The 13,112-nt window shown below is 47.6% G+C and overlaps 1 protein-coding gene and 1 long non-coding RNA gene across 6 annotated transcripts in view; one reads left to right on the top strand and one right to left on the bottom strand.

Annotated features, from left to right (window-relative positions):
* LOC308585845 overlaps nucleotides 1–13,112 on the top strand; it is a 196,680-nt gene that overhangs the window by 24,712 nt on the left and 158,856 nt on the right. The gene's annotated exons all lie outside the window — the stretch shown is intronic.
* The window catches only part of CTBP1 (C-terminal binding protein 1), a 55,936-nt gene that overhangs the window by 11,143 nt on the left and 31,681 nt on the right, over nucleotides 1–13,112 (bottom strand). For all 5 annotated transcript variants that reach the window (XM_081191784.1, XM_081191785.1, XM_081191786.1 and 2 more), the window contains 4 exons: nucleotides 11,158–11,312; nucleotides 5,855–5,999; nucleotides 2,287–2,493; nucleotides 631–845 (listed from right to left, as the gene is read on the bottom strand). In XM_081191784.1, the coding sequence (XP_081047910.1) occupies nucleotides 631–845; nucleotides 2,287–2,493; nucleotides 5,855–5,999; nucleotides 11,158–11,312 (722 nt within the window). The remainder of the gene's footprint in view (nucleotides 1–630; nucleotides 846–2,286; nucleotides 2,494–5,854; nucleotides 6,000–11,157; nucleotides 11,313–13,112) is intronic.

Here is a 13,112-nt window from a genome sequence, read left to right as displayed (position 1 = left end):
CTCTTGAGAGTCCCATGGACTGCAAGAAGATCAAACCTCTCCATTCTGAAGGAAATCAGCCCTGAGCGCTCACTGGAAGGACAGATCGTGAAGTTGAGGCTCCAATACTTTGGCCACCTCATGAGAAGAGAAGACTCCCTGGAAAAGACCCTGATGTTGGGAAAGATGGAGGGCACAAGGAGAAGGGGACGACAGAGAATGAGATGGTTGGATGGTGTTCTTGAAGCTACCAGCATGAGTTTGATCAAACTGCGGGAGGCAGTGGAGGACAGAAGTGCCTGGCGTGCTCTGGTCCATGGGGTCACGAAGAGTCGGACACGACTAAACGACTAAACAACAACAACAAATAAAGATCCACGTGATTAAACTGCAGTGGTAGGATGTGACATTTCTTCACCGAGTAGAACCTATTACTAGGACAGACGGCAGACAAAATTGATACCTGGTTGCATGGCAGAACCGCTCGCCTCTCAATATACACTGTAACAATATATCTGCAAAATGGCGATGGCATCATTGGTCTGCCTCATAAGTACCTCTAAGGCGATGTTTGTGAAGTGCTTAGAACACACAAAAATTGCTATGTAAATGTTAACTCTTATCGTCACTGTGACATTATCCGAAACGTACCTGTTTAATGGTGAAGTCGTTAATAAGGTGATGGTTGTGTTCGTTTAGGCTGCAGTGGAGGGTGACGCAGTCGCTGTGAAACAACAAATCCTGCAAAGTCGTCACCCGCTGAAGTCCAAGAGCACGTTCCATGCCATCTGAGAGGTACGGGTCGTAGAAAATGACATTGAAGCCAAAGGCTTTTGCACGTAGTGCAACCGCTTGACCAACACGTCCTGCGGGGAGGGGGAGAATTTTTGTCGTCTTGCAACAAATATTGTTGAGGCAGGTATAAAACAACCACCCATTCATGCAGATGGGGCTTGGATGCAATGTTAAACTACCATATTTTTTGCTCTATAAGACGTACCAGACCACAAGACACACCTGGTTTTTGGAGGAGGAAAACAAGAAAAAAAATATTCTGAATCTCAGAAGCCAGAACAGCAAGAGGGATCGCTGTGCAGTGAAAGCAGCAATTCCTCTTGCTGTTCTGGCTTCTGTGATAGCTGCGCGGCCTGCATTCGCTCCATAAGACGCACACACATTTCCCCTTACTTTTTAGGAGGGGAAAAAGTGAGTCTTATAAGGAGAAGGTTTTGCTTCTGCTTTCAATTAACCATGGTTTATTATCATTATCCCCAAAGCTGAATCTTAAATATGGTTTAGGACAGTGTTTTTCAATTGTGGATCCCACCTGCGGCTAAGCTGGCTGACAATATTATCCAACAACATCTGGTGACCCAAAGCTGAAGAACACTGGTTTAGCAGAATCGTAAACCAAGGTTTAATGTTTGCTTCTTTCCCTAAACCATAGTTAAGAATATCCAGTTTATCTGGGTCCAAGGATAACGCGTGGCCATAATTAGTTGCAAGTGGAAGCAAAACTTTCCTATCTACTCCTCCTCATGGTTGCAGAGGAAGAAGAGAAGGGAGTTCACAAAGCAGAGGGCCATTCATATAATGATAAGCCATAGTTTAGTGTTACGTCAGAATGAGGTTGCAGAGTACGTACACAGTAGTCCAACTTAAAGAGTTCTAATGAAACATGGAGAAGAGAAATTTCCAGTTCCATTAGGAAAACATCACTGTTACTCTTCCACCACTCCCCAGACTTTGTGTAGGCTCCTGCCCACTATGGTTCAACAAACTTATTTCTGCTACGGAGTGACAAGGCGGTTCTGGAATACATTTTAGAAATGAACTACTGAGCAAAATACAGTGGTACCTCGGTTTACAAACTTAATCCGTTCCTGAAGTCCATTCTTAAACCGATTCCATTCTTAAACCGAGGCGCGCTTTCTCTAATGAGTCCTCCCACCACCGGTGCCCTTCCACAGTTCGGTTTCCGTTTGTAGACCAAGGTAAAGTTTACAAACCGGGACACTACTTCTGGTTTTGCGAAGTTCGTAAACCAAATCGTTCATAAACAGGTCAATTCTTAAACCGAGGTACCACTGTAGAGGGGTAGATATCTGGTCCTGGTAACGCAGACAATAGGTTTGGAGCATCTTAGGGCACTAGCTAACCCAGGGCAGCGATTCTAAATAGGATACCACCATCCCTAGCAGTTTGTTAGGGTCCCGATTAGCCTTAAGCCACAACAATGGATGCATTTAACTAACAAACAGACTTTATCTTCAAAGAGCAGAGAGCAGGAGAACAGGGTGGGCCTACCTAACCCAATAATGCCCAGAGTCTCCCCTCGGATTCTTGCAGCCCCAGAAGCCACTTCCCGGATCTGCTCCACACTCTGCACCCTCGTGCCTTCTCGCAAGGCCTGATGAAGCCAGGTGGTTCGTCTGTACAGGTTCAAGATGTGGCACATTGTAGAGTCTGCTGTCTCTTCCACGGATGCAGCCGGAACATTGCACACTGCAATCCCTTAAATAATAATAATAAGAAAAAACACAATGTGTTGAATCCTAGGGTGGCTCCAGAATGCCACGGAATCCCCCCCCCAGCATCTTTATGAATCCAACCAGCCCCTGGCCCTCAGAGATGTTGGAAAGACATATACTATTAAGCACCTAAAGCAGGCATAGGCAAACTCGGCCCTCCAGATGTTTTGGGACTACAATTCCCATCATCCCTGACCACTGGTCCAGTTATCTAGGGATGATGGGAGTTGTAGTCCCAAAACAGCCGGAGGGCCGAGTTTGCCTATGCCTGACCTAAAGCAAGACTATGCACCTTTCCAACGATTAAAAAATGGACAGCCCCCACCTGCTGCTTCAACCATCTAAAACAAGTCATGCATCAGAAAAGCACAAGAGAAATAGAGGGGTTGTGGGATAAACTCTTGCTTTGGGTAGGGCAGGGGAGAGTGGAGCTGGATGTCAGCAGTTGCTCCACGGATGGGACCAAGGCTCACTTGCCAGAATTTAGTTTCTAGAATGCTCCAAGGTTGTGATCCAGGCGAAGCTGACCTGTGGTCCTCCAGACCAGGGCTGGCACCAATGGTCAGCATGCTCAGGCATCTGCTGGAGGGCTCAAGAACCCTCCATGACGTGGGGCGGTGAGGAGCTGGGAGTCATGGAGGTGGCATGGAGGATGCCTTGCCCAAGAGCCCTTCAAAACCCAGAGCCAACACTGCTCCAGATCACAGAGTTTGGAAGGGACCACAAGGATCATTTAGTTCAATCCCCCAGAGTGCGAGAATCTTTGGCCCAATGTGGGGCTCAAACATACAGCCCTGGGTTAAGAATCTCATGCTTGGTCCTGTACACCTGAAGGAGCGTCTCCACCCCCATCGTTCTGCCCGGACACTGAGGTCCAGCTCTGAGGGCCTTCTGGGGGTTCCCTAGCTGCAAGAAGCCAAGTTACAGGGAACCAGGCAGAGGGCCTTCTCGGTAGAAGTACCCACCCTGTGGAACGCCCTCCCAGCAGATGTCAAAGAGAACAACAAGTACCAGACTTTTAGAAGACATCTGAAGGCAGCCCTGTTTAGGGAAGTTTTTAATGTTTAATAGGTTATTGTATTTTAATATTCTGTTGGAAGCCGCCCAGAGTGGCTGGGGAAACCCAGCCAGATGGGCAGGGTGTAAATACAGTGGTGCCTCGGGTTAAGTACTTAATTCGTTCCAGGGGTCCGTTCTTAACCTGAAACTGTTCTTAACCTGAAGCACCACTTTAGCTAATGGGGCCTCCTGCTGCCACCGCACCACCGGAGCACGATTTCTGTTCTCATCCTGAAGCAAAGTTCTTAACCCGAGGTGCTATTTCTGGGTTAGCAGAGTCTGTAACCTGAAGTGTATGTAACCTGAAGCGTATGTAACCCGAGGTACCTCTGTAATAAATTAATAAATAATAATAATGCTCTACCAGCCCCAGCCGGCATGACTCATGGTCAGGGTTAATGGGTAGTGCAGCCCAGCAGGAGCTGGAAGGCAAGGCCACAAGTTAGCCACCTATACCTTCGCTGTCTGCAACAGAGATGACACAAATATGCAATGAAGCTAGGCTACGCTTCACAGCAACGTTGCCACAGCAAAACGTGTCATAAGTTTTTGAGTCAATGTCCACAGCCAGAGATTTTGGTGGATGTAAGGAGCAAGAGTGCGCTGGGAGGGGGCAGCCTAAGTCAGTGCAAAGCAATGAACGCCTAAATATAAATAGTGGAACCCCCTTGTGTTCACAGGTGCTTTTGATCCAGTGCATGCCTCCATTAACAGAAGAAAGAATATTCCCCCTTTCCTTCTGTAACCTCCAGCTCACATCAAACGCTGAAGACCTGCTCCAGAGAGGGGGGAATCCTCCAACAGGACGGAAGGTGCCATGGCTAGTGGGGAAGGGCAAACTGGCAAAAAAAAAACCTCCCCTCCTCTTCCATTAGCAGGTGGTGCTGAGGGTTAAACCACAGAGCCTAGGACTTGCCGATCAGAAGGTCGGCGGTTCAAATCCCCACAACGGGGTGAGCTCCCGTTGCTCGGCCCCCGCTCCTGCCAACCTAGCAGTTCGAAAGCACGTCAAAGTGCAAGTAGATAAATAGGTACCACTCCAGCGGGAAGGTAAACGGTGTTTCTGTACGCTGCTCTGGTTCGCCAGAAGCGGCTTAGTCATGCTGGCCACATGACCCAGAAGCTGTTTGCGGACAAACGCCGGCTCCCTCGGCCTACAGAGCGAGATGAGCGCACAACCCCAGTCGGTCAGGGGTCCCTTTACCTTTACGTTGGGTCAAAGGTCCTTTGGCTGAGTCGGGATGATATGAGATTGGGGGGCAATTCCCATCTCTTGCGGGGGCGCAATTAGTGCCAGCACCATCCGTTAAGAGTTTGGGTGTAATCTTCGACACCTCCCTTTCCATGGAGCCGCAGATTGCAGCTATAAAAAGGTGACATTTTTTCACCTCTGCCAAGCTAAGCCGTTGGCTCCTTACCTCTCTCGCCCTGACCTAGCCACTGTTATCTACCTGACGGTCACCTCCAGACTGGATTATTGTAACTCGCTCTACGTGGGGCTGCCCTTGAGACTGACCCAGAAACTCCAGCGGGTGCAAAATGTCGCGACAAGACTCCTTACGGGGTCCTCGCTGCGAAATCACACTCACCTGGTGCTTTACCAGCTGCACTGGCTCCCGGTGGAGTACAGGATCAGGTTTAAGGTGCTGGTTTTAACCTTTAAAGCCCTATACGGCCTAGGACCCTTGTACTTACGGGACCGCCTCTCCTGGTATGTCCCGCAGAGGAACTTACAGTCTTCAAACAAAAACATCCTGAAGGTCCCAGGCCACAGAGAGGTTAGGCTGGCCTCAACCAGAGCCAGGGCTTTTTCGGCCTGTGGCTCCGATCTGGTGGAACGCTCTGTCACAAGAGACTAGGGCCCTGCGGGACTTGACATCTTTCCGCAGGGCCTGCAAAACAGAGCTGTTCCACCAGGCGTTTGGCCAGGGCATAGCCTGACCCCCTCCTTTGGCTATCCTCACAGAACTCTAGCCCAATGGTTGCCATTAATCTGATTTGAACAGATTTTATAATGAAATGATTTTAGAATGTTGTATTATTTTATTGTTGTTAGCTGCCCTGAGCCCGGCTTCGGCTGGGGAGGGCAGGATAGAAATAAAAATTTATTTTTATTTATTTATTTTTGTAAGCACCAACTGGAGTACCCTTACTTGAGTTATTCAATTAATTTCAAATACAGAGTACCACACTTAAGTGCAACCTTCAAACACGTCAGCAAAGTTTGAACACCAGCCCCCTTGGGTTTCTACATAAAATTTCACAGACGTGAATTAACGACATACCTAAATCGCCAGCAGATTTAATATCAATGTTATCAAAACCACTTCCAATTCTAACGATTATTCGAAGTGCTTTAAACTTCTCCAGGTCTTCACGGGTTAAAGTGATGGTGTGGTACATCAGGGCTCCCACTGCTTCATTTAGTACCTGAAAAACAAAGGCAAACACAATTCAGTTACGTTCTCAACACACCCTCCAGAATTCCAATTCCTGGGGTACACGCCATCGTCTCCAATAGTATGGTCATCTCTCAAGGGAGAATTTCAAGGTGCGGTTGCAGCAGAATGGGTAGCAAAATGATTGCCTGAGACTTACTGTTCACTTGAGAGACCTGTTCACAAATGCTACTATATTTTGCTAGTTCCCCCTGGGAGGTGAGAGGGACGTGGGTGGCGCTGTGGGTTAAACCACAGAGCCTAGGACTTGCTGATCAGAAGGTCGGCGGTTCGAATCCCCGCAACGGGGTGAGCTCCCATTGCTCGGTCCCTGCTCCTGCCAACCTAGCAGTTCGAAAGCACGTCAAAGTGCAAGTAGATAAATAGGTGGGAAGGTAAACGGTATTTCTGGTGTCCGCCAGAAGTGGCTTAGTCATGCTGGCCACATGACCCGGAAGCTGTACGCCGGCTCCCTCGGCCAATAAAGCGAGATGAGCACCGCAACCCCAGAGTCGGTCACAACTGGACCTAATGGTCAGGGGCCCCTTTACCTTTAGCCTAGCAAAATACCATGGATTAAGATGTTACGTACTTGGTAATCTGACTACTCTGGACCCGGTGCCCACCAACAGTCTGAGGTGCAGGTTTTGTTTTTAGCACCATGGCAAATCTCAAGACATTTATCAGGTTTCACTGAACTTGAGTGTACCCTAGTTGTTTAAGGCAAGAAAAAAGCCTTTGGGGAAATAAAGCAAAATAGAAAAATAGAGAAAAGCAATGTGTTTTCTTGTGGAGCAAAAGTGTTTTCTTGTGGAGCTATTAGCACTGTGGAGAACGGTTGTTCCTTTCTGATCCTTTAACTTTTACTAAAAGCGTAACACAAATAAAACAACTGAAAGGCAGTTCCCATCCCTACCTATCCTTCAAAGTAAAATAACTCTAGAGATAGGAATTATGCAAAGAGCTCCAAAGCGAGCCAAGATTTTATGTTCCAAAACATCATCTGGTGTCAATTTATACAAGAGGCATCTAAGGTCACGAAGAATTTCTCATCAGCTCTCCAATAAGTGGTCGGCTGGCAAGAGTTTCTCTTGCTGTCAATAGTTTGCTTATTTCTCGAAAAGAGTAACAAAAAAAACCACACCTCTATAAGGATCAAAATTGCCATAAGCACATCCAATGGCACAACTGGTACCAATTGGGGTTTTGCCATCTCCCATGGTACCAGATACCAGGTGGTAAAGGACCCCTGGATGGTTAAGTCCAGTCAAAGGTGACTATGGGGTTGCGGCGTTCATCTTGCTCTACAGGCCGAGGGAGCCGGCATTTGTCCACAGACAGCTTTCTGGGTCATGTAGCTTCTTTCCACTACTGACACAACTGAACACTGTGATGTAAGCCAGAGCGCACAGAAACGCCGTTTACCTTCCAGCGACAGCAGTGCCTATTTATCTACTTGCACTGGTGTGCTTTCGAACTGCTAACTGCTAGGTTGGCAGGAGCAGGGACCGAGCAACGGGAGCTCACTCCATCGCAGGGATTTGAACCGCCAACTTTCCGTTAGGCAAGCCCAAGAGGCTCAGTGGTTTAGACCACAGCGCCACCCGTGCCCCTAGGGTAATAATGTATTGTCATTAACATATCAAAGCTATCACACGCTGTAGCCATGGGTGATCTCGCCCAGAAGCTCCATACAAATATTGGCAGTCTGCCACCTATGGCCTTTGCTATTCCACCACGCTCAGCCGTCCCAAAGTCTACCACTTCCTGAAAGCAATGGGTTGCACCATTCCAGAGCCTTGTAATGAACTCTGACCAAAGCTTTTTTAACCTTTTTGAACCCAGCTGCTCTGTAGGCCACGAGTCGCATGTAGGAAAGGGTTGTTGTTGTTTAGTCGTTGAGTTGTGTCCGACTCTTCGTGACCCCCTGGACCAGAGCACGCCAGGCACTCCTGTCTTCCACTGCCTCCCGCACTATTCACAGTTTTTACAGCGGGGGGGGGGCACCCATAAATGGATTGAATTCTCATGTTTTCGTGCAGGTTCACAGATAAAAAAAGAGATTCTTGGAATTATTGCAGCACAAGCTTCCATGAACTAGGTGCCAATACATCAGGTGGATGGTCTGATACCAAACCTCAGAGAAGTGGCTGCATAACACAACAATTGTTGTTGTTGTTGTCGTTTAGTCGTGTCCGACTCTTTGTGACCCAATGGACCAGAGCACACCAGGCACTCCTGTCGTCCACTGCTTCCCGCAGCTTGGTCAAATTCATGCTGGTAGCTTCGAGAACACTATCCAACCATCTCGTCCTCTGTCGTCCCCTTCTCCTTGTGCCCTCCATCTTTCCCAACATCAGGGTCTTTTCCAGGGAGTCTTCTCTTCTCATGAGGTGGCCAAAGTATTGGAGCCTCAGCTTCATGATCTGTCCTTCCAGTGAGCACTCAGGGCTGATTTCCTTCAGAATGGATCAGTTTGATCTTCTTACAGTCCATGGGACTCTCAAGAGTCTCCTCCAGCACCATAATTCAAAAGCATCAATTCTTCGGGGATCAGGAAAGGGTATTTAGCAGCAACCGTGTTAGTGGACCTGAAAGTGAGTCTATTGGCTACACCCCAGCATTGCAGGGGGTTGGTCTAGACGGGATTCCTTCCAACTCTGCAATTCTACGACTTTGAAGTAGCATCTTGTCTGAAAGGCCCTGATTCCCTGCACACACACCCCTGCCCGCCCAAATAAGAAAGCTAGGTAGTAGAAATAGCGCAGTGCTGAACATTCTCCCTTCACTGAATTAGGAAACTGAATGTGCTTATCTTCAGGAAAAATGAGGTCTGACCTATGGTAACCTTGGATTTAAAGGTCAGTCGCCCATATCGGAGTGGAAACATTTGAGTGTTGCTGATGAGCTACAATCTGAAGCAAGTTATCCTGTGAGATGCTGCCAACATCTCTGGTGAAATCTTCCATCTATTAGAGGAAACAAACCTGACATTTCTCTGAAAAGGTCAGCCATTAGCAGTTTACAGAAATTACACTAATTTATTTGGTAGGGAACCAATTTTTTTGAGACTTCACAGATAGATCCGGATCTATAGTTCAATACTAGTTCAAATTTATTCTGCAGAGACACTAGCCATTTCTGTGTTGGGCTGTTCCAAAAAGCAAATGTTTAGCGTTCTTACAACACATTTCATATGTTTAAAAAAATGTACACTGTCCCAATAGCCTCTAAGAAACTCTCTGCCCAATAGCCTCTAAGAAACTTCATAGCATTGTTATGAATCGGGATGGGTCTTATTTTCAGCCTGACGGCAACTGTCTTCCTCAAAGGCAAGCTTCTGGGAGTTGCAGGCTAGTGGTGAGCAGTGCCAAAGGCAAAAAAAGGAACAGAGGGACCATGCAGCGCTGATATTTGTAGAGTGGGCTATATTCCAGCCACACAGAAGTCATAGGTTTATAAACACAAAACCCCATTTCCATCCTCTATCCTCCATCCAGGCAAGTAAGGTAAAGGTAAAGGGACCCCTGACCATTAGGTCCAGTCATGGCTGACTCTGGGGTTGCGGCGCTCATCTCGCTTTATTGGCCGAGGGAGCCGGCGTACAGCTTCCAGGTCATGTGGCCAGCAGGACTAAGCTGCTTCTGGCGAACCAGAGCAGCGCACAGAAACGCCGTTTACCTTCCCACTGGAGTGGTACCTATTTATCTACTTGCACTTTGACGTGCTTTTGAACTGCTAGGTTGGCAGGAGCAGGGACTGAGCAACGGGAGCTCACCCCGTCGCGGGGATTCGAACCGCTGACCTTCTGATTGGCAAGTCCTAGGCTCTGTGGTTTAGACCACAGCGCCACCCGCATCCCTTTTATCCAGGCAAGTAACAGGCCCTAATCACATTTCAGGAATATATTCCAGGCAAGCAAACGCACTACAAGAGAGTGCTGAGAGGGGCTGTGGCCTGTGGAGAGTTGAGAAGAATAGAATAGAATAGAATAGAATAGAACAGAACAGAACAGAACAGAACAGAACAGAATAGAATAGAATAGAATAGAATTTATTATTTATACCCCGCCCATCTGACTGGGTTTCCCCAGACACTCTGGGCAGCTTCCAACAAAGCATTAAAATACAGTAGTCTATTAAACACTAAAAGCTTCCCTAAAGAGGGCTGCCTTCAGATGTCTTCTAAAGATCTGGTAGTTGTTTTTCTCTTTGACATCTGGTGGGAGGGCATTCCACAGGGCGGGTGCCACTGCCAAGAAGGCCCTCTGCCTGGTTCCCTGTAACCGAGAAGGCCAGGAACTGGTACAGAGGGGTGCATTTGGCCTCTGGTTCCCCGTCCCTGAAATCATTCAAGCACATACATGACTCTTGGAAGACCTGGAGGGATCATCAACAAAGCAGACTTACTGGTTTTGCACTCATAACCCCTAGCTCAGTTTAGAACCCTTCTCCTGTTATTATTTCAACTGGTTGGAGCAACCACCAAACCATTCAACCAGGAAAGAGAGCACCTGGTACTGGCAGCTCATAGCCAGGGCTGGCTTCCCCAGTCTGAAAGGGCATGCCACCAGAGCCCGGATATCTGAGAGTCCTAAATATTTACAGTCGTACCTTGGATCTTGAATGCCTTGGTACTCGGACATTTTGTCTCCCAAACACCCGGAAGTGACTGTTTCTGTTTGCAAACTATTTTTGGAAGCCGAATGTCCGATTGGCTGCAGGAGCTTCCCCGCGCTCCGGAGGCTTCACGTTGCTTTCGCTGAAGCTGCCTGAAGCCCCCGGAGTGCAGCGGGAACTCCCGCTGCACTCCAGGGGCTTCAGGCAGCTATCCGCAAGCCTTCGGAACGCAGCAGGAGTTCCCGCTGCGCTCCAACGGCTTGCAGATAGCCGCCAGAAGAGCGAGAGGGGTCGGTGCACACCGATCCCTCTTGCTCTCCAGGCTTCGCTTTGCTGGAGAGGCGCTGCACAGTTTTCCCTCTCTGCGCAGCGCCCCTTCAGCGAAGCGGGAGGAGAAATGGAAGGGGCTGAGCAGAGAGGGAGAGAATTTTTCCCCCCCGTGTTCTCCCCCTCCTATGGTCCGGTGCATCCTATACAGCGAAAAATATGGTACTTCCTAGATGGGTAATTTAAATAAATGTTCAGCTGCACCTTTTCATGAATTTCTTGCGTGGACTGTGCATCGCAAAACGCAACAGTGGCGACGTCCTTCAGGATTGGCATTTCCACTGTGCAGTCCCGGCCATCCAGCAGTGCTACCAAGGGACGCGGGTGCATGGGCCCATTCATGATTGGTGGTCGAATGCCTGAAACAAAAAGGGGAAACGGTGCTTTATACACATGCTAAGTTACATCTCCAAGTGAAATAATGTAAACAAAATATCTTTCTTGAGCAGCTTACGGGTCATCGGAAGTAATGACCAGCGGTGGCAGAGAGACTGAATTCTGACTAGCTGAAGCGAAGAAAAAAGGCATTTAGTCGCTGGCAGACCTTTAAAAGCGACTTCTTTTGAAGCCATATGAGAAAATGGTAATTACCGAATCACCTCAAATCCCAGACTATGTGCTTCGGGATAGTGAAATTGCAAAGACACGATACAAAGAGTCGCCAAGAAAATTCTTTTGTTGCACTTATTACATGTACAGAGCCACTCACCCCCAGTGCCGGATTTACGTACAGTGGACGCTTGGGTTGCGAACGCGATCCGTGCGGGAAGCACATTCGCAACCCGCAGGGCCCACAACCTGCAGCGCCGCGTCTGCGCGCGAGCGGGTTGCGATTTGGCACTTCTGCGCATAGCGTGATTTAGCGCTTCTGCGCATGCGTGAGCGCCGAAACCCGGAAGTAACCCATTCCGGTACTTCCGGGTTTTGGCGTGTCCATAACCCAAATTGTGCAACCTGAAGCGTCTGTAACCTGAGGTATGACTGTATAACCAAAACAAGCTATAGCTTAAGGCCCCACTCTCTTGGGGGTCCGAAAAAAATTAAAGGAAAAAAACCCTGGATGGGTTAGATAGAAGATCTATAGAAGATAAAATAGAAGATAAAAAACAAATAAAATAAAATTGCTTTGATAAAATACCTATTTTCCTTTAAGCAAATGGCTTTAGATACCTATTAGGTCCATAAATTACCATATAGCATATATTAAACGCAAAAAACAGCAGAAATTTGTTGTTGGCAAAGGACAGCTGGACATAATGAAGTAGCTTAGGGCCTCATCAAACCTAAACCCAGCTCTGCTTTCCCCAACACCTGGAGAACTAAAAATTCCCTTCAGGTGAATTTTTGAAACATTGCCCATAATGGCACATGTGGGCAAGCAGGCTAGGGACTTGGGTGGACTTATTTACAAGCCTTGCAATAAAGAGATGCTTCAGCTCTTGCAAATTATATTTTAGGATTCCTGTCACGAGAGATTACCTAGTCGTTATTTAACACTCACTGCCCCCCCCAAAAAACCCCACACGTACTTTGCCACACAATAAGCTGGCATACATGACAGAATGAAGAAAAATGAATAACCAAAGAGGACAATTGGTGATATTCCTGTTTGTGGTTATATTACATTTAATTAGTGAAGACTAATTAAAAGCTTCATTTTGAATTCTTATGACCAGAGGGGAGATTTTCCTGCAGTGCTATAATGCACTGATCTGTGGCACTACGATATAAAACCAGCCTAATTAAATAAGAACAAAATTTATTTTGCTTATTTGTAAAAAGAAAGAAAGACTACTCCAGGCATAAGCGGTTTTATGAGTCTTCTACAATCACACTCTGATAGGGAAAAAGCAGGTATGGTTGATGAAGCTTACGGAACCAGAGGCAACAGATGGTCAGAACCAGCACCGCACCCAACCATGTCCAACTTTCCCAATTTCATTGAGCTCCTGAGAATAACAGAATCATAGAACTGTAGAGTTGGAAGGGACCCTGAGGGTCATCTAGTCCAACCCCCTGAAATGCAGGAATATGCATCTATCCCATACGGGGATCGAACCTGCAACCTTGGCGTTCTCAGCACCGGGCTCTAATCAACTGAGGAAGACACCCAGGTACAAATTCAACAGGGCTTTGTTTGTTTTGTTGCTACAGTGGTG

This window comes from Podarcis bocagei (genome assembly GCF_964188305.1).
Source record: "Podarcis bocagei genome assembly, chromosome: 4".
Classification (NCBI taxonomy): Eukaryota; Metazoa; Chordata; class Lepidosauria; order Squamata; family Lacertidae; genus Podarcis; species Podarcis bocagei.
Note: the sequence above shows the minus strand (reverse complement) of the source record. Positions and strands in the feature narration are given on the sequence as shown.